Source organism: Squalius cephalus, assembly GCF_949319135.1.
Source record: "Squalius cephalus genome assembly, chromosome: 15".
In the NCBI taxonomy this organism is placed as follows: domain Eukaryota; kingdom Metazoa; phylum Chordata; class Actinopteri; order Cypriniformes; family Leuciscidae; genus Squalius; species Squalius cephalus.
In genome coordinates, this window is record NC_137136.1 from 7,498,966 (window position 1) to 7,517,185 (window position 18,220).

The 18,220-nt window shown below is 36.0% G+C and overlaps 1 protein-coding gene across 1 annotated transcript; it reads left to right on the top strand.

Annotated features, from left to right (window-relative positions):
* Window positions 1–388: 388 nt before the first annotated feature.
* Window positions 389–17,986, top strand: thbs3a (thrombospondin 3a). The gene is made up of 23 exons (XM_079893989.1): window positions 389–592; window positions 1,888–2,094; window positions 2,447–2,700; window positions 3,609–3,711; window positions 3,819–3,845; window positions 3,942–4,024; window positions 4,103–4,154; window positions 4,990–5,138; window positions 5,322–5,462; window positions 6,608–6,682; window positions 6,767–6,919; window positions 7,584–7,694; window positions 8,236–8,343; window positions 9,229–9,388; window positions 9,478–9,596; window positions 10,445–10,497; window positions 11,337–11,539; window positions 11,621–11,799; window positions 13,781–13,829; window positions 13,907–14,103; window positions 14,190–14,362; window positions 17,285–17,424; window positions 17,596–17,986. Exons 1-23 carry the CDS (start codon window positions 517–519, stop codon window positions 17,655–17,657), a joined length of 2,874 nt encoding a protein of 957 aa, XP_079750115.1. The 5' UTR covers window positions 389–516; the 3' UTR covers window positions 17,658–17,986.
* The last annotated feature ends 234 nt before the right edge of the window (window positions 17,987–18,220 follow it).

Genomic DNA, 18,220 nt, shown 5'->3' on the forward strand with positions numbered 1-18,220 from the left:
ATTGAAAATGACCGATATCGGCGACTTAGTTTGTGCAACTTTTTAACGGTTTTCCTGTTCTCCAGAATCAACCACATGTCCATGGCAGTTGCGCAGTGTTAAAACAGTTACAAATAGTTAAACTTTCAAAAAGCTGTATCAGAGTATACGCGTGCCATCAATGAGTGTGTGTGTTTTACAGAGGAATAATGTATTGTATGATGATGAAAAAGAGGGCGGATTCAGTTCTCACTCAGATCAGTTCAGTCTGTGAACGCAACACTCACTCACTCTCTCTCTCTCTCTCTCTCTCTCTCTCTCTCTCTCTCTCTCTCTCTCTCTCTCTCTCTCTCTCTCTCTCTCTCTCTCTCTCTCACACACACACACACACACACACACACTCTCTCGCTCTCTCTCCCCCTCTGCGGCACAGCGCAGGTTTGTTCCCGTGGAAATATTTCGTGTTTCAATGCATCGTTGACGGATCTGTTTCTGATATTCCCTGCATCACTTTTTTGCTTGTATTATTTTGTAAACATGACATTTTGGGTCAGTCTCTTCGTGTTGATGTTCGTCCGGTACGCAGAGAGCGCACAGAAACAAGACGTGCCGGGTAATTATTCTGACTTTTTAAAAAAAAATTTTTTTTTAACTTAATTAGTTATACTGACTTCTCTCAGGTAGTTAGATTCATTCAGGTAGTTAGTTACCAGTTAATGTTTTGTCTTTCTTTTATATGCATATGTTTCTTTTAAAGTCTTTAATCCGTATTCACTCCAAAAAGTTAAACGTTCTTAATGGTCCAGTTAAAAGAACTGTGAAAAAGATAGAGAACTCTGATAGAAAAAGAGTCACTGGGCATGAGGAGATTTACAGGAGACAGAGTGCAATTTCTCTCAGAAAATATAGTAGACAATTCATCATTTACTCACTCTCATGTGATGTTCTGCCAAACCTGCATGACTTAATTTCCTCTGCGGAGCACAGAAGAAAAAATGGAATAATAGGCCATATAATGTCAATGTATAAGGAATAGGAGAAAGAGCTTTCAAAAATGACGCAAAAGCATTATAAAAATGATGATGCACATGACTCGTTCATATGGGATTCGATTCAAAACTTCTTTTCGAGTCAGAATTTTTTTTTTTTTTTTCAATTAGTTGACCCATTTCACAAACCCATTCTGAATGATTCATTCACAAACAGGTCTGCTCAGTTCTTGAGTTCAACTCGCTGACTTTTGACCTTTGACCTTTATTTTGCCAGCCAAATAACTTAAGAACAATTACGACGAAAGATTAGGAGGTGGTGAATGGGAACAACAATTAAGAATAATTACATCAGATGGTAAATAGAAATAATTGTATAGGCTATAATATGTTATATTAATTATAGATCATTTAATATTGCTTTTTAGCCTACTTGAATTTACATATGTGACCTTGATGGAACCCAAAAGTAATCAGATTGCATTACTTTCATATTTTGGTGCTTGGAATACATCTCTGTATACTTTTTTATGAAGTAATTTGTAACTGTAACTGAATACATTTTTAAAGTAACCCTGCCAACTTTATAAATTATGCTGAGAAAAGATTTCAAATAGAATATGAAAAACTTATAGGATAAAATAATGGAAATTTAATGGACATTTAAAATAATGAAATATGGTGTACTGTATGAGTCATATGCACAGATTTTATTGCTTTTTATTAAATTGGTCTTTTTTGCAGTTATTAGAGTTTGACAGCTGTGGTCATTATGATTTATCATTGTACAACATTGCAAAAAATCTTCTGTTTCATGGGGAAAAAAAACATATATATACAGGTTTGGATCAACTCCAACATGAGGTTATTAATTGCCTATTCCTTTAATTCTCCCTGTCTCTGTTTCTCTCTCTCTCAGTGATAGACGTGTTGAGTTTGGAGGATGTGAAGCAGACTGTGGCCGCAGTGGAGAAGGTCTCTTTAGCACTAAAGACTCTCAGTGATGTGTATGTGATGTCTACGTTTCGTCTGCCTCCTAAACTGGGTGGAGTTTTGCTGGGCCTCTACAACAAGCAGGATAACAAGAAATACCTGGAGGTTGCCATCATGAGCAAAATTAACAAAGGTAATGGAGCGATGACCCATTTTTATCATTATATCATAATCATAATCAACTTGCTTTTTCTCTGAAACAACTGTACTTTTCCGCTGACATCACAGCATAGGCTGTTGTATAATGTTGACTTACAGCCAAATAGCAGGTTGCTTGTTTCAACAAACTTGCATTGAGATTTCGCTCCATTTTGGTATGGAATGCCCACTTTTCACCATCCAATCAATTCTTGATGGATAAAAACAAGTCCCGCCCTTCATTTTTTTTTCATTGAATATCCTGTTTCACTCATAAATATGTAGCATTACAGGGTTATGAATGTGGTATCGGCTCAGAACATCTCTAAAAGGTTTGTTTGTTTTAGTTCTGGTCCGGTATGTTCGTGAAGATGGGAAGCTGCACACGGTAAACCTGCAGACGCCTAATGTGGCAGACGGACGGCCTCAGTCTGTTATTCTACGAGTCGGTGGCCTGCGCAGAGAGTACCTGAACCTGGAGCTGTATGTGAACTGCCGTCTGGCTGACTCCGCACAGCGGCTGCCCCCATTGGTCGCTTTGCCCAGAGACAGCGAGCTGGTGGAGATTCGTAATGGCCACAAGGCATACGTTCGTATGCAGGTGAGATCCAACACAATATGACCTTGATCAGATGATGTCTTGATAAAGCCTTCACACAACAGCTGCATATACACTTCTGCTCAAATGTTTGGAATTGTAATGTTTTTGAAAGAAGTCTCTTATGCTTATTACTAAGGCTGCATTTATTTTGGGGAAAAACAGTAAAATTGTGTGAAAAATTATTATAATTTAAAATAAATGTTTTCTATTTTAATATATTTTAAAATGTAATGTATTTCTGTGATTGCAAAGCTGAATTTTATATAATCATAGGATAGAAATATTTTGTAACAGTGTAAAAGTCTTTACTTTTTAATTGAATGCATATTTGCTGAATATAACTATTAATTAAAAAAAAGAGTAATATCCCCACATTTTTAAACAGTAGTGTGTACTGAATAGTGCTGTCAAATCGATTAATCGCGCACACACACACACACACACACACATATAATACATATATAAATATGATAATATACAGTATATACACACATTATGTTATATAAACACACAAACTTATATGTTAGATTCACGATTAATCTATTTTACAGCACTAGTTCTGACTTTTTTTTGTGTGTGTGTAGTTCCCAATTTGTTCCCAATACGGTTATTCTCCAAAAGTTGTTCTTTTGTGTATCACAGAAAAATAACAGCATTCAGGTTTAGATCTAAGGTTTAGAAGTAAATAATGACTGATTTAACTTGTTTTTTTAAAATGAGTTTTCATTGTTGCGTAAACTATTCCTTTAATTTTTAATGAAAGGAAAGATTAGACGTTATGATAGACGGAAATCCAGATATGATGATAATATATGATATCCAAACTGATATTATATAAAATAGTATGATCAAAGGATGAACGTACAGAAACCAGAGGAGCTCTTGTAACTAACAGGTTTGTCTTCCAGGGCTCAGTGGAGTCCCTTAAACTGGCACTAGGTGGCACTGTTGCCCAGGCTGGAGCTCTCACCGACTGCCCCTTTCAGGGAGACGCCTCTTCATATAACATAGGTTAGCCAACATCAACACAAGACTGTACATGGGGCTTGAATATGTAGCTTTTTGATTGCTTGCGAAATCTTTGTCTGAAAGTTTTTTTTGCTTAATTTGTTTTTCAGTGAACGGTGAAGTTAATTCTATTTTAGGTGAGTTGACATCTCAGGACATTGGTGAAGTCATAATATGCGACTTGTTGGCTTTTATTTATTTAATTTAAAGATATTGCATTATTTTTTGTACAGGTGACCACACTAAAGCTCTGATTGGCCAGCTGATCATCTTTAATCAGATTTTGGGAGAGCTGAGAGAGGACATCAGAGAACAGGTGTGTGAGTGAGTGAGTGTGTATATGTAAGGGAAATTGTTCTGAACATGTTTAATTAAAGTTTTTTGTACTTTTTAGGTGAAAGAAATGTCTCTTGTTAGGAACGCTATTCTGGAGTGCCAGATGTGTGGTGAGTAGCAAACATCAAGCCAACCTGACAGAGCTTATGGTCTGCGTTCAGAGTCAGACTGCAGCACACGGTCATCAGTCCTGTTAGAAGCGCTACCTGTACATAAAGTTGTTCATCATACACAGTTGAGTTAAGAAAGAGAGTGATAACCAGAACCACAGTTGACACACTGTTGTACATACTGAATAATTCCTGACAACATTAATAGAATGAATGAATGAGGCATTTATATAGTAATATAAATAGTAAATATAGTATAATATAGTAAAATGCTATATAAATGCCTCATTCTAACATTAATAGATTAACATCAACATTTATTGTTTTTTGTGTGTGACAATACATAATGATAAATCAGCAGGAGGTGCAAGTAGCAGCACTGGAGAAAATTATTGGAACTTATCTGCCATTTTTCAGGCAAACTGATAGTCCCTCCCGAACCCCGCAAGAATATAATGCAGCACACTGCAAATAACGTATACCATAATGCAATGCAATTGACTGCTGTGATTTTCTTATTTTTTACTCATCATTTGGTTGAACAGCCAAGACACCTTTACACAAAATTGGATTAAAAACACAATAATGAGGTCATGTGACACTAAAGTTTGAAAAGTTTATCGCCGCAAAATGTATACTTTTTCCACATACTACTACTTTTTAATTGTAGGAAGCATGCAGTGTATAGTGTGCAGAAAGCAGTCTGGTAGTATTCCATTATGTCCTAAAACTATCCGCTCACAGACATTTATGTATGTATTATTCGTATGATATTAGATTTCTGGAGCTCATTTACAACTATCTGGTTTTGATAATTCATCTCTTTGGTTTGAAGGATTTCATGAACCGCGTTCACGCTGTCAGCCCAGTCCTTGCTTTAAGGACGTGGCCTGCATAGAGACGTTTGATTTCCCAGGGTATAGTTGTGGCCCCTGTCCGGAGGGAATGACAGGGAACGGCACACACTGTAAGGATATAGATGAGGTGGGTGAAGGCATTTAGCGCTGGTTTTATCTTAGAGTAATGATAAGTCTTGGTCCAGAACCCACTGTGAATGTTTATGTCCATTTTTCAAGCGTCTCAAATAAACATGCCTTGGTTTTTTTTAATCATAAAGCTGATTTATTTTTACATCATTTGAATGATTAGCATGTCTCTCTCCATCAGTGTGCAGTGGCTCAGCCGTGTTATACACCAAGCGCATGTGTCAACACAGCAAAAGGTTTTACCTGTGAGTCCTGCCCGCCCGGGCTATGGGGTCCACCTCTCTCTGGAGTCGGTCTGGAATATGCTAAGAGTTACCGTCAGGTACAGTGCATTTATTTGATCAGTAAAAACAGTAATATTGTGAAATGCACATTTTTTAAAAATCAAATTTAAGACTTTTTAAGACCTGAAAAAATAACAAACTTTGTATTATATGTATTTGTATCATTTGTAATATGAAAATAGTATACAACTCAGTATACTATAAAAATAGTAAACGCATGACAACTTGTAACATCTTAAAACATGTAATAGATCATGTTATGCAGCATGTTCAAACATGCATAACTGGAAGTAATGTGACTGATCAAATAACATGTCAAATGACATTTAAATACTTTTCAAAAACAAAAAGTAGTGCAGCCTGCTTTGTTGACAGGGTTACTGGGGTAACGGCTGATTTCTGGTTTCATAAGCGCCATCTATTGTCAGAGTGAATGTGCATTTTATTCAGTGCGTCTCATTCACTCGTTCTGCCATTCTGTGTAAAAAAGTAAAAAAGATGTACATAAGAGTCAAGTTGCGAACTCAGGTTCAAACTTTTAAGACTTTTTAGTGCCCTGCGGGAACCCTGTATTACATTTACTTAAAATAAATGTTTTGTATTGGAATATATTTTAAAATGTAATTTATTCCTATGATGGCAAAGCTGAATTTTCAGCATCATTACTCCAGTCTTCAGTGTCACATGATCCTTCAGAAATCATTCTAATATTCTAATTATCTAATAATTTTTTTCAGCGTTCTTTGATAAATAGAAAATTCAGCAGTTCAGAACATCATTTATTTGAAATATAAATATATAAAGTTTTGAAATATAACATTATAAATGTATTTGCTGTCACTTTTGATCAATATAATGCATCCTTGCTGAATATTACTGAGTATAATTTCTTTAAAAAAAAAAAAGCATTTCTACCTAAAACTTTTGAACGGTAGTCTGTATAATTAATTATTTTGGCTACAGATTTAAGAGGATAAAAGCAGCAGAAGTGTCAAAAATGGCAAGCTTTTTAGAATAAAGGTGAAATAATTTGGTTGTAATTTTGACTAATTTGAATGTCGATATGGAATATGCTAAGAGTCACCTGAATTTACATTTAAAAATGCTCTAATGTCATTGCATCAGATAGCACAATATCAAAGCAAGTGGCAACTAATATCTTTTTGCAACAAATTTATTTCAGGAATGCTCTGACATCGATGAATGTCTTGATTTGGTCAACGCCTGCACACCCAACTCCATCTGTATCAACACCATTGTGAGTATGAGACATAAAAACTCCCAGACATTTTCTCTGAAATCAGTATGTTAATGTTTTTTAAACTTCTTTCCCTTCTCTCAGGGCTCGTATCGATGTGGTCAGTGCAAAGTTGGATATGTTGGGAATCAGACAGCTGGATGTTTCCCTCGGAAATCGTGTGCTTCGCTCAGTTTCAACCCCTGTGACACTAATGCTCACTGCATCATTCAGCGGAACGGGGACGTCACCTGTGCTGTATGTGTACACTCAGTTACCAGTTACCTGTAGTAAGATTTGAAAGACAACTCGCATCCAATCAGAAAGAATTTGAAACTTAAAGTCAGCATGAAATGGAAATTCACTTTATTATTTTATGATCCTATTGTGAATGATTCATCCACGCATTTGTAACCAAAATGACCTCTCTGGTGATGCATACCGAACTTCTCCAATCATTTAGTCCTCTTAAACTCTGCCCATTTCTTATAAACAACTGAAAGCTTGCATTCATCCAATCAACAATCAGTGGATTAAACCAAGACCCCACCCTACAATTTGTTTTTTTACTATAGTGGGGCTATCTACAATGCAGTAAATAAAGGTTCTTTATTGGTATCTATGGTTCCATGAAGAACCTTCAATATCCATGGAACCTTTCTTTTACACAAAAGGTTCTTTATAGTAGAAAAAGTATAGTAGTGAAAGTTCTTTACTCTAAGAACAAAATGGTTACTGAAAGGTTCTTAGGTGTAAAAAAAAATGGTTCTTCTATGGCATCACTGCAAGAACCTTTTTAAATGCCTTGTCACTTTATCATGGCTGGTTAGGACAAAAACTCAGATTTACATGTGTCATATTGTATCTTAAATGCATTATGACTGTCAAAGTTTTCTGATAAACTTCTGTATGATTCTCTTAGTGTAATGTTGGATGGGCTGGTAATGGTCACACTTGTGGGAAGGACACAGATATTGATGGTTATCCGGATCGCTCCTTGCCCTGCATGGACAACAACAAGCACTGCAAACAGGTATGAATCTCACAATCATTTTACCCACAATCCTTCTCCCTGCACACACTGATGTTGTATCTACATTCACTGAATTGTAGGGGTGTAACGGTTCACAAAATTTAGGTTCGGTTCGATATGACACAGTGGTGTTCGGTAAGTTTTCAATACAGAAAAAAGAAAGATATGCCAGAGAAATGTCCTTGATTTTTAAAAAGCAGTTACTGAATTGATATTCGTTATAAGTATTGTTGAGAAACCATATTGTTCTATTTATTCTGATGGTTTATAGACTTAAATATTTCCAGTTCAAGTGCAATTGTTCACACGTCTTGTACCTTTCAAGTAAATTAAGCTATTCATCCTAGATGAGGTAATGTGTTTGTAGAAACTAAGTTTTTTTGGGGGGGTTTGGACTTTTATATGACAGATTCACCGTAGTTTGCTTCCCCTGGAAATTCTCCCATGAGCTCTCTTAGATTCAGTATGTCTGAAAGCAGGATTTTATTCAGTTCCAGCTTTAAGTGTTGTGCTAGGGTTTTTCACATTCTGTGTTTTTCAGGACAACTGCGTGTTCACACCCAACTCTGGTCAGGAAGATGCAGATAACGATGGGATCGGAGACCAGTGTGATGAGGATGCCGATGGAGACGGAATAAAGAACGTAGAGGTGTGTTTGTGTCCCATCTAACCAGTGTTGTTAATGTTAACTAAAATGATTTTTTATTTTTTTTATTTATTATATTTATTTATAAATTTATTTTTGTTAAACTTCCCCTATAATGCTATTTTAAAAATTCCTCATTTTGTTTTTGAGGTTTCCTACAATAGGTTTACATGCATCCAAGATCAAAAAACACTTTAATTTTCTCATAATATATATTGCACTTCACCTAATTTCTCTGAAGTCTGAAAACGGTTAGTTTGAAGATTCAGTCTCTCTAAACCCTCCTTTCTGAGAGCCTTCTCTGCTCTGATTGGTCAGATGGCTCAGTCTGTTGTGATTGGTCTACCGCATGCAGTGCATGTGGGAAACAAAACGCCTATTACCATATCTGAATTTTAGCGTCGGAGGCTTCCTCAGCGCTTGATACACAATTAGACGAACAGTAACCAGGGTTCCTACGCAGTTTGGAAAAGAACATTTTTTCCGTTGCTATGTAGGTATGTAACATGAAGTGAGACTGGAATTGCTTACGACTCGTTTCAGGCAGTTCAAAATCAGTTCTTTCTTTTAGGAGACAATAACTTTATTTGTTGTGCACTTTGATCTTTTGAATGAACTTTGCAGACCTTTTAAATTCACAAATAGCTAAATAACACACTACATGAAAGGTAATATCTGAAAAAAGAAAAATAGGGGAACTTTAATGAAAAAAAAGTTGACAAAAATAATAAAAATGACAAAAGCACATAACAAAATTAATTAAACGTAAACTGAAAACTGAAAATCAGTGTATCAGTTATACTAAAATAACACTGCATTTGATTTGGCTGTGTGAGGGGTGATTTTTTATTTTTTATGTATCTCTATGAATGAATGTGTATGTTTCAGGATAACTGTCGGTTGGTGTCCAATAAAGATCAGCAGAACTCTGACACCGATTCATTCGGTGACGCGTGTGATAACTGTCCCACCGTTCCCAACATCGACCAGAAAGATACTGACAATAACGGAGAGGGAGACGCTTGCGATGAAGACATCGATGGAGATGGTAAAGACTGTTCAGCTTGATGAATTGCTCCACTTTGTGTCCCAACAACATAATCCTTTGTGTATGTGATGTGTGTGGATGTTTTGCAGGAATCCAGAATGTGCTGGATAACTGTCCCAAAGTGCCGAACCCAATGCAAACAGACCGGGACAGAGACGGAGTGGGTGATGCATGTGACAGCTGTCCTGAGATCAGCAACCCCATGCAGGTACTGCATCACATCTTACTTTATATCAAACTTCACAATTTCATTGTAAGTTGATGCAGTGTCGAAAAGAAGTTGTGTGACTTTCTTCTATGGAAACATAAAAAAGGACATATTTAAAGCCCACATCTGATTTGAGAGCTACAATGGAGGGAATTACATTTTGGTTTGTTCCTCATACAAAGCTATCGTATAGACACTTTTATGATACCTTATGGTGCTTTTTAGTAATTTTGAAGCTTGAAGCCTTTGACCAGTGTATATTTTTGTATTTTTGTTCCACAAAAGAAAGTCATACAGGTTTGAAACTATTGCTATTTAAGTATTATTTATATACTACGATAGCTTTTATTAATATTTTGAATGAACTTTTATTTTTAAAAAAAATATTTTTTATTTTTTATATTACTATTTAGGTTTAATTTATTTTTATTTTTATTCTATTTAAATTTTAATCAATTCATCAATTTAAATTTTAGTCACTTTAGTACAACTTTAGTACAACTAAAGTTGAAACTTTATATTCAACTTAATACAGTTAGTTGTTTAATTTCAGTTAATTTTCATTTAGTTTTGCATTTAATATTTATATTTTATTTTGTTTCAGCTTGATTTCAGTTAACGTAAATATTTTTAATAAGTTTTGTTTTGTTTAATGCTAATAATCCTATTTGGAATGGCATTAGTAAATGATGACAGAATAGAACATTTGGGGTGAAATATCTCTTTAACAAATAATTTGAGTAATTAAAAAACAGTAAGATTTTGCTTTTGCAGTGAATGGTCTATTTTATATACTTTTTTTCTCAAATTAAATGTATGAATAATAAACTCAGTTCATACTATTGCAGACAGATGTAGACAATGACTTGGTCGGGGATGTTTGTGACACCAACCAAGACACGTGAGTATGCGCACAACTCTGGTCAATTTAAATATATAAATCCCACAATTGGCAGACTATTCTTTCACTCACTAACCTGTATATGGGAAGATTGCTGCCATCTAAACTTCATTCAGACTGTCAGTCCGAATTAAATTTTTGTGCATATCCAATCATATTATGCAAGAGTAAACAGCAAAAAAAAAAAATCACATGAAACCAGAAATCTGTTTCAGGCTTCATTCATATGTGGCTTGAAATCCTATTTAAATCAAAAAGTCTGACTGCTCTGATTGGATTTTGCTTAGCTGTTTGAGTTGTCACATGTCACTTTCTCACAGCATGTAAAAGGTAAACACATCAGACATTGATGCAGAACAGATAGTGAATGTGCCGGCACGCATTCTGAAGTTTGACAGCCACATCCCTTCATCAAATTTGGTTACCACACGAGAGGGAGGATGCATCCACACACATGGAGACGGCAGCATGGAATAATGCTACACTGCTTCATTAGACATAGTAGTCCAGTGCCGTGGCTACTCATCATTGCCATCAACCCCCTCCATGTTGATGTTGATGCTTTTTGGCGTATGCCTACTAATGCAACTCCATTGGCATAGCAACACAAATATTCTGGAAAATGAAAGAGTGCCACAGCACACACAAATTGGATCAGTTGTGATACACTGTGTGGACATTCAATCATTTAAATCATATTTCAATCGGATATACAAATAATCTGATCTGGAATGACAGTGTGAACATAGCCCTTGTGTTCTCATTGTTGCTTACACCAGTTATTATCACCTCAAACAATTTCAGTTCCACTCATAATGTTGAATGTTGTGTGTTTTCAGTGATGGAGACGGACACCAGGACACTCGAGATAACTGCCCCGACATTCCAAACAGCTCTCAACTTGACTCGGATAATGACGGCATCGGAGATGACTGTGACGAAGACGACGATAACGACGGGATCCCGGACAATCACGCCATCAACGGCATCGGACCTGATAACTGCAGACTCATTTCCAACCCCAATCAGAAAGACTCGGACAGTAAGAGCGTTCATATCCACTGATGGTATATAATCTTCCTTATTAATGACTCGCCTAATTCTTTTCTTTCTTGTCATTTAGGTAATGGAGTTGGTGACGTGTGTGAGAATGACTTTGACAATGATGCTGTACTGGATGTGATTGACGTGTGTCCAGAAAGTGCTGAAGTCACTCTTACGGATTTCAGAGCCTATCAGACGGTCATTCTAGACCCTGAGGGTGACGCTCAGATCGATCCAAACTGGGTGGTGCTTAATCAGGTAAAGCATCATGCAGGGGCGCGGGAAGATGTTTTGGGTTGGGGGGGGGTTGAAAGGTAGGGAATGTGGGTAAAGAAATAGTATATAAAGAAATAATATATAAAACATGTCAACGCCATAAGCATAACAAACAATCCCCGAGAACACTTGTTTAATAGATTAGTACATTTTTGACAGAACATGATTGCAATTGTAATGCAACAAGGAATGCGTTTGTAATACACTATTTCAAAAAAGGGGCTATTGAGGTATTTTTGCAGGCAATAAATGAGCCTGCACGGCGCTTTGTTTGGAACTATTTTCGTTGAAGGAGCAAGTTATTTACTTAAAGCTGCAGTCTGTAACTTTTTTGGGTTAAAAATTATCCAAAATACATTTTTGAGCAAGTACATAACCAGCCAGTGTTCAAAACTATCTGCTTGCCTTAGCTCGATTCAAAACGGTAAGCTTGTAATAATGTTTTTAATTCCAGTGGTACTGGTGGATTTCCACGGGAAATTCAAGCATGTCTTTGCTTCACATCTCAGAAGGTGAGAAGGTACACATAAAGAAGGTGTCTCGGCTAGTAGAGGCTATGTTGCGTGTGAGGATGTTGGAGGTGGAGATTTAAAGCCTTTTCTCACAGCACTTGATATAATTAACTCTTATCAATTTGATGGCGGATCCAGAAAGGTTCAAACGACAATCACCAGTGACAACTGGAGATTCACCCGTTGTAAAATGCAAAAGACTTCAGACTTCGGAGTTAAGAAAAAAAGAGACAGCAACCGGGCCCATGCGAAAACAAGGATAAATATCGGAAGGGCATTAAATGTAGTCACACAATGCTGATGTTGGTAACATTAACAATTTGAGAACAAAGTATAATTTGCACGGTTTGACGTGATATGATAAACGATCGATAGATTTAATCAGCGCGATTTACTGCAATGCTTTTTTCCCCTTAGTCGGTCAGAACAAAAGTGGATGTTACTTGTTCAGATGACATTTTCCACTGAAAATTCTTATGTTGGTCATACTTCCAAAAAGTAGAATCTGTGATTGCGAATGACAGTATCCACACCGGCGCGGTGACTGACAGCCGCACATTCTCCTCAAAACATTGGATTCATCCGCGCTGTGCCGTGCGTAAACCCACGTAAAGTTGATCATTCCGCGAATAACTGCAATTGCAGTTTTCGAACAGAGATGGCGACAAAGAGGAAAAACTACGGACTGCAGCTTTAATGTTAAGTTCTTGATTATTTAACTGTTTTATAATATCAACATCACATTTGCAATATGTTTTTCGGGAAAAACAGCACTCTTGCTTGTGTTATAGCCTATTGCTTAACTATATCGTACAAAAATCAGGAACTCATTCTTAATATTGGGGGGCATTTTTGTTCATTTTGATTGAATTTGCTCTGAGTGTATGTGTGTGTGTGTGTGTGTGTGTGTGTGTGTGTGTGTGTGTGTGTGTGTGTGTGTGTGTGTGTGTGTGTGTGTGTGTTCACTACTCACTACTCCTAATGTGTGTGCACTAACTTGTATGGGTTAAATGCAGAGGACGAATTCCGAGTATGGGTTCTTACCATGTCACTTGTTAATTTCTCTCCCTGGTGTGCGTCAATCAATATCCAAGAGGAATGAAATAATAGTCCAATTTTGAGAAAGTAAACTATGTAAGATTAAAACATTTTAAAAAGACAAAAGATTTGTAGCCTACTTACAATTTACAGTTAAATTCCTTAATAAAGGTTAACTGATTTAAAATGTATTGATTTCGTTATAAAAGTTGCGTTGCGTTTATAAACCTGTGAAAACGGGCTGCTTCAGCACCCCTACTTCTGACATCATTAGAAATCCTGTTGATCTCATTGACACAAGTCAACTTTTTTTGGGCATCCATTGATGTCATTGATATTATTTAAAGATGAAGTCTGTAATTTTCTGTACTTTGCGAAGTGCTTTTATTAATAAAGATGAATTTGGGTTTCAGGGTATGGAGATTGTTCAAACCATGAACAGCGACCCGGGCTTGGCAGTGGGTGAGTCCGGTTTCAGATTTCAAGAGCTAAATGCCCAGCAGACACTCAAACTTAAACTCTAAATCACTTCTCCACAGGTTACACAGCGTTTAACGGTGTGGACTTCGAGGGAACTTTTCACGTTAACACGGTGACTGATGACGACTACGCCGGCTTCATCTTCGGCTATCAGGATTCGTCTAGTTTCTATGTGGTGATGTGGAAGCAGACCGAACAGACCTACTGGCAGTCGGTCCCATTCAGGGCCATGGCTGAGCCGGGCATGCAGCTCAAGGTACGAATGTTACTTCATTGTGTAGTTTCATTGAAATATATTGGCATATGACCTCTTGTGGAGTAAGACCTCTTGTGTTTGTGTAGGCAGTGAAGTCTCGTACAGGCCCCGGTGAATTTCTTCGTAACGCTCTGTGGCACGCGGGGGATACGGATGGAGAGGTGAAACTGCTGTGGAAAGACCCACGTAATATCGGCTGGCAAGATAAAACCTCGTACCGGTGGCAGCTCAGCCACCGGCCACAGGTCGGCTACATCAGGTGAGATCTTCTACAAGTGTGCAGCAGCAGGATATACGCTACTGTTCAAAAGTTTGCTGTCAGCTAGATAAAAAAAATAAAAATGATAATACTTTTATTCAGCAAGGATGCATTAAATTGATAAATAAATACACTTGTGTTACAAAATACTTCTATTTCAAATTAAATCTTTTTAAATAAACTTTCTATTCATCAAAGAATTCAGCATAAACATTTTTTTTCACGGTTTCCACAAAAATATGAAGCAGCACAACTGTTTCCAATATTGATAATAATAAGAAATGTTTCTTGAGCAGCAAATCAGCATTTTTGAATGATTTCTGAAGGATCATGTGACACTGAAGACTGGAGTAATGATGCTGAAAATTCAGCTTTGTCTCAGGAATAAATTACATTTTAATATATATATAAAAAAATATTATTTTAAGTTGTAATCAGGGTTATTATACTTACCTAAAAACTAAAAACGTATATGCCAAGGAAACATTTTTTATTTTCATTTAGTTTAACTTGATGTACGAAAATAACTAAAACTAAAAGTGAAATAAAAATAAATAAAACTATATAGACATATAAATGAATAAAATGTTCAAAAACACAAAAAATGATTAAAACTAACTAAAATTAAATGAAAATGGAAGATACGAAAATAAAAACCAACTCAAAAATATGTTAGTATCTCAGTGTTACTAAAATAACACTGGTTGTAATATTTCACAATATTACTGTATTTTTGTAAAAATAAATGCAGCCTTTGTGAGCAAATCAGCATAGAGACTTTACAAAAAACCCAAAATCGACCCTAAACTTTTGAATGGTAATGTACATTACTCTAAAAAAAAAAAAAAATCTTAGTTTTTTTCAAACTGAGTAGCTAATTGAAAGTATTTTAATTGACTGCATGCCAAAAATGTTATTGTTTTATTTTAAATTATATTATTTACCTTGTATATTCCTTTATGAAGAGTCATAATAAGACATTTGTCCTTGGTGAAGCAACTTTTTTTTCTGTCCGAATGTGGACTGCGTTTGTTGTCACAAGAGGGCGCAATACCAGATTGGGTCATTGACTGCACTGGTGCGAGCGGCAGCTGCTAGAACCTTGTGCTGGTATACTGGGGAGGGGGGGTGGGGGTGCTATGACTCGTTATCCTTAAAATTTCTTCACAATTGCCCCCTCCTCTTGCCCTCCTCACACCCCTGAGACTCTGCTGAGTGGTTGGGCCCCCTGGCCGCCCATTGTTGTGGTTGCCATGCCAATGAAATCCTTGGCAAGAATTTTCTTGGTGCCTGTTCATATGCAGATCCAACGGAAACTACTGTAGTGGACGGGCCGTTAAAGAAAGAATGAGAACGGACCGCAGAGGACAGTTAAACATGTATTGTGTATGATTTCCTGTTCTGAGTAATTTCTTGGCATTGTGTTGTAAATCAGATGCTCATGCCAAAGAAACAACGCATAAACTCCAGCAAATGCTCCAGCAATGTCATAACAGAAATTGCCTAAAATAAATTCTCATTTCATAGTTAAACAGTTCTGAAGCTTTTAAACTTTGAGTCTGCATGATTATTGAACTTTTTAGAACATTCCCAAGATTCTAGTTTGCATAAATATCTACAAGAAGAGAGAGAACTGTGTGGAGCTCAGTGTGTGTGTGTACGTACACGTGTATGCACATTTGTGTGAGACAATGTGTAGCTGAGGCTTTGTAAGGGCCTTTTCAAACACACACACATAAACACACCTGCTTTGTATTCAGTGAGAGGAGTGAATAAAGCACTGGACTTCAGTACGCACACACACACACACACTCACGCTGAATTGTGCTGCAACCATTCTCTGCTCATACATAATGCAATTTAAGTCCGGCCTGCTGCTAAATCAAATCAGATCTCATTTATTATCAGGTAATTAGAGGTCGAGCAGGTGGAGTTTAGTAGTGGCATAAAACAGCTCTCTGCTTCATTCAGATCAAATATTCTAGAACAACGGTTCTCAAAATTGGGTCGCGATGCTAAATGCAAATTATAAAATGCAACCGTATAAGTTGGGATTGCAAAATAAATTGGTTTTTAAGTGGGAGGACAAAATGTTTCTTTTGTTGTTGATGTAAAAGTTTGTGCGTCCAACAAGACTAAAGTACTTGGGTGCAAATGAATTTGTTAGTTGGTAATTTTACTATATTTTGTAATATTTTATACATTTTAATTATTAAATTTATATATTATTTAAAATATATTTTGAATACATTAGATATAAATTATATTATTATATATAATGCATTCAAAATAAAATGTGGGTGTGCATATATATATATATATACATAAACACACACACAGTATATATTATTTAATATATATTTTGAAAGCAGGCATAATATATAATAATATGGTATATTATCTCTATAAGATATAATAATTGTATTATAATATTTATAAAATATATGTAATGTTTTAACAAATATATATATATATATATGCACAGTATATATTATTTATATATTTTGAAAACACATAATATATAATAATATGGTATATTAACTATATATTATATAATAATAGTATTATATTTAGTATATTTTAGTATTATATTATGGTATAATATTTAGAAATTATATCTAATGTATTAACAAATATGCAATTATATATATATATATATATATATATATATATATATATATATATATATACACACACACACACACACACACACACAAAACTACACTTGCAAAACTGAATTTTTCTATTTATGATATTTGTGGTGATATTAATGAATTTCAGTGTTTGATCTTAAGGATAGTTTTGCTCACTTTTGTACGTTAAACAATTTTGCTGTCGTTTATTAAATCTGGATCCAGTAGTAGTCCTGCACAGTAGTATCTGACAGTGACTTTCATGCGTGTGTGTGTGCTCCTGTTGCAGGGTGAAGCTGTATGAAGGCACAGAGATGGTGGCTGACTCCAATGTTGTGATTGACACCTCCATGAGAGGAGGCCGTCTGGGCGTGTTCTGCTTCTCTCAAGAGAACATCATTTGGTCCAATCTGCGCTACCGCTGTAATGGTAAAGATTAATCCACTCTTTGATATTTAAATCATGATCCCTAGTCCCCCAAATCCAATGCTCAAAGTCTCCAAGAAATCTGCAAATTCTGTATAAAAATTGTTTATTGACAAAACCCAGCATTACAACAGAAGAATAAATCAATAAGCAGATTAAACATATCTTTTCCAGATACTGTTCCAGAGGACTTCAGTACACACCGTAAACAGGTTCTTATGCACATAAAGGTGTGAGAGGAGTGAGACGCCCTCCGTCTCTCTCTCTCGACCCCCTGAAACCCAGTGTGGGGCCACTGAACTCCTGTGTGCGAGGGGCCAAACAACCAGGACAGATGAGAGATTTACCCAGCGTCTGTGTTACTCCGGTCGAGGAGACTGAATGAAAGGAGAGAAAAGACTTTTATTTTACCTTTTGCGTGTTTTTGTGTCGTTGCGGAGCCGTATAATGTGAGTATGAGAGTGTATGTTTGAAAGGGTTCATTAGAGTGTGTATGCATTAACAATATGTCTTAAAATAAAGGGATACGGTGTATTTTCTAGAACACAATAAATACCCGACAGTACTTTTGTTTTATAATATAATGACAACAGTCAATTTTAAAAATGCCAAAAGTGACAGTTTAATGCGTCAATCCCAATTCTCCTGTTCTGTATTTCATTAATGATGAATAAGAGATAAGCTCTCTTTCCACTCTCAAGCATATGTATGGAAATATATTAATTTAACATTAATTAAAATAAAACCATCTTAGCCAGTGTGGGGTAAAATGTCATATCTACTATGAATGCTTCAAGTA

Excerpts from the sequence above, each read along its gene's own strand:
- thbs3a (XM_079893989.1), top strand. The coding sequence starts at position 517 with ATGACATTTTGGGTCAGTCTCTTCGTGTTGATGTTCGTCCGGTACGCA. Across the intron at positions 9,597-10,444 it reads AGATCAGCAACCCCATGCAG|ACAGATGTAGACAATGACTT; the intron begins GTACTGCATCAC and ends ATACTATTGCAG. Across the intron at positions 17,425-17,595 it reads TCTGCGCTACCGCTGTAATG|ATACTGTTCCAGAGGACTTC; the intron begins GTAAAGATTAAT and ends TATCTTTTCCAG.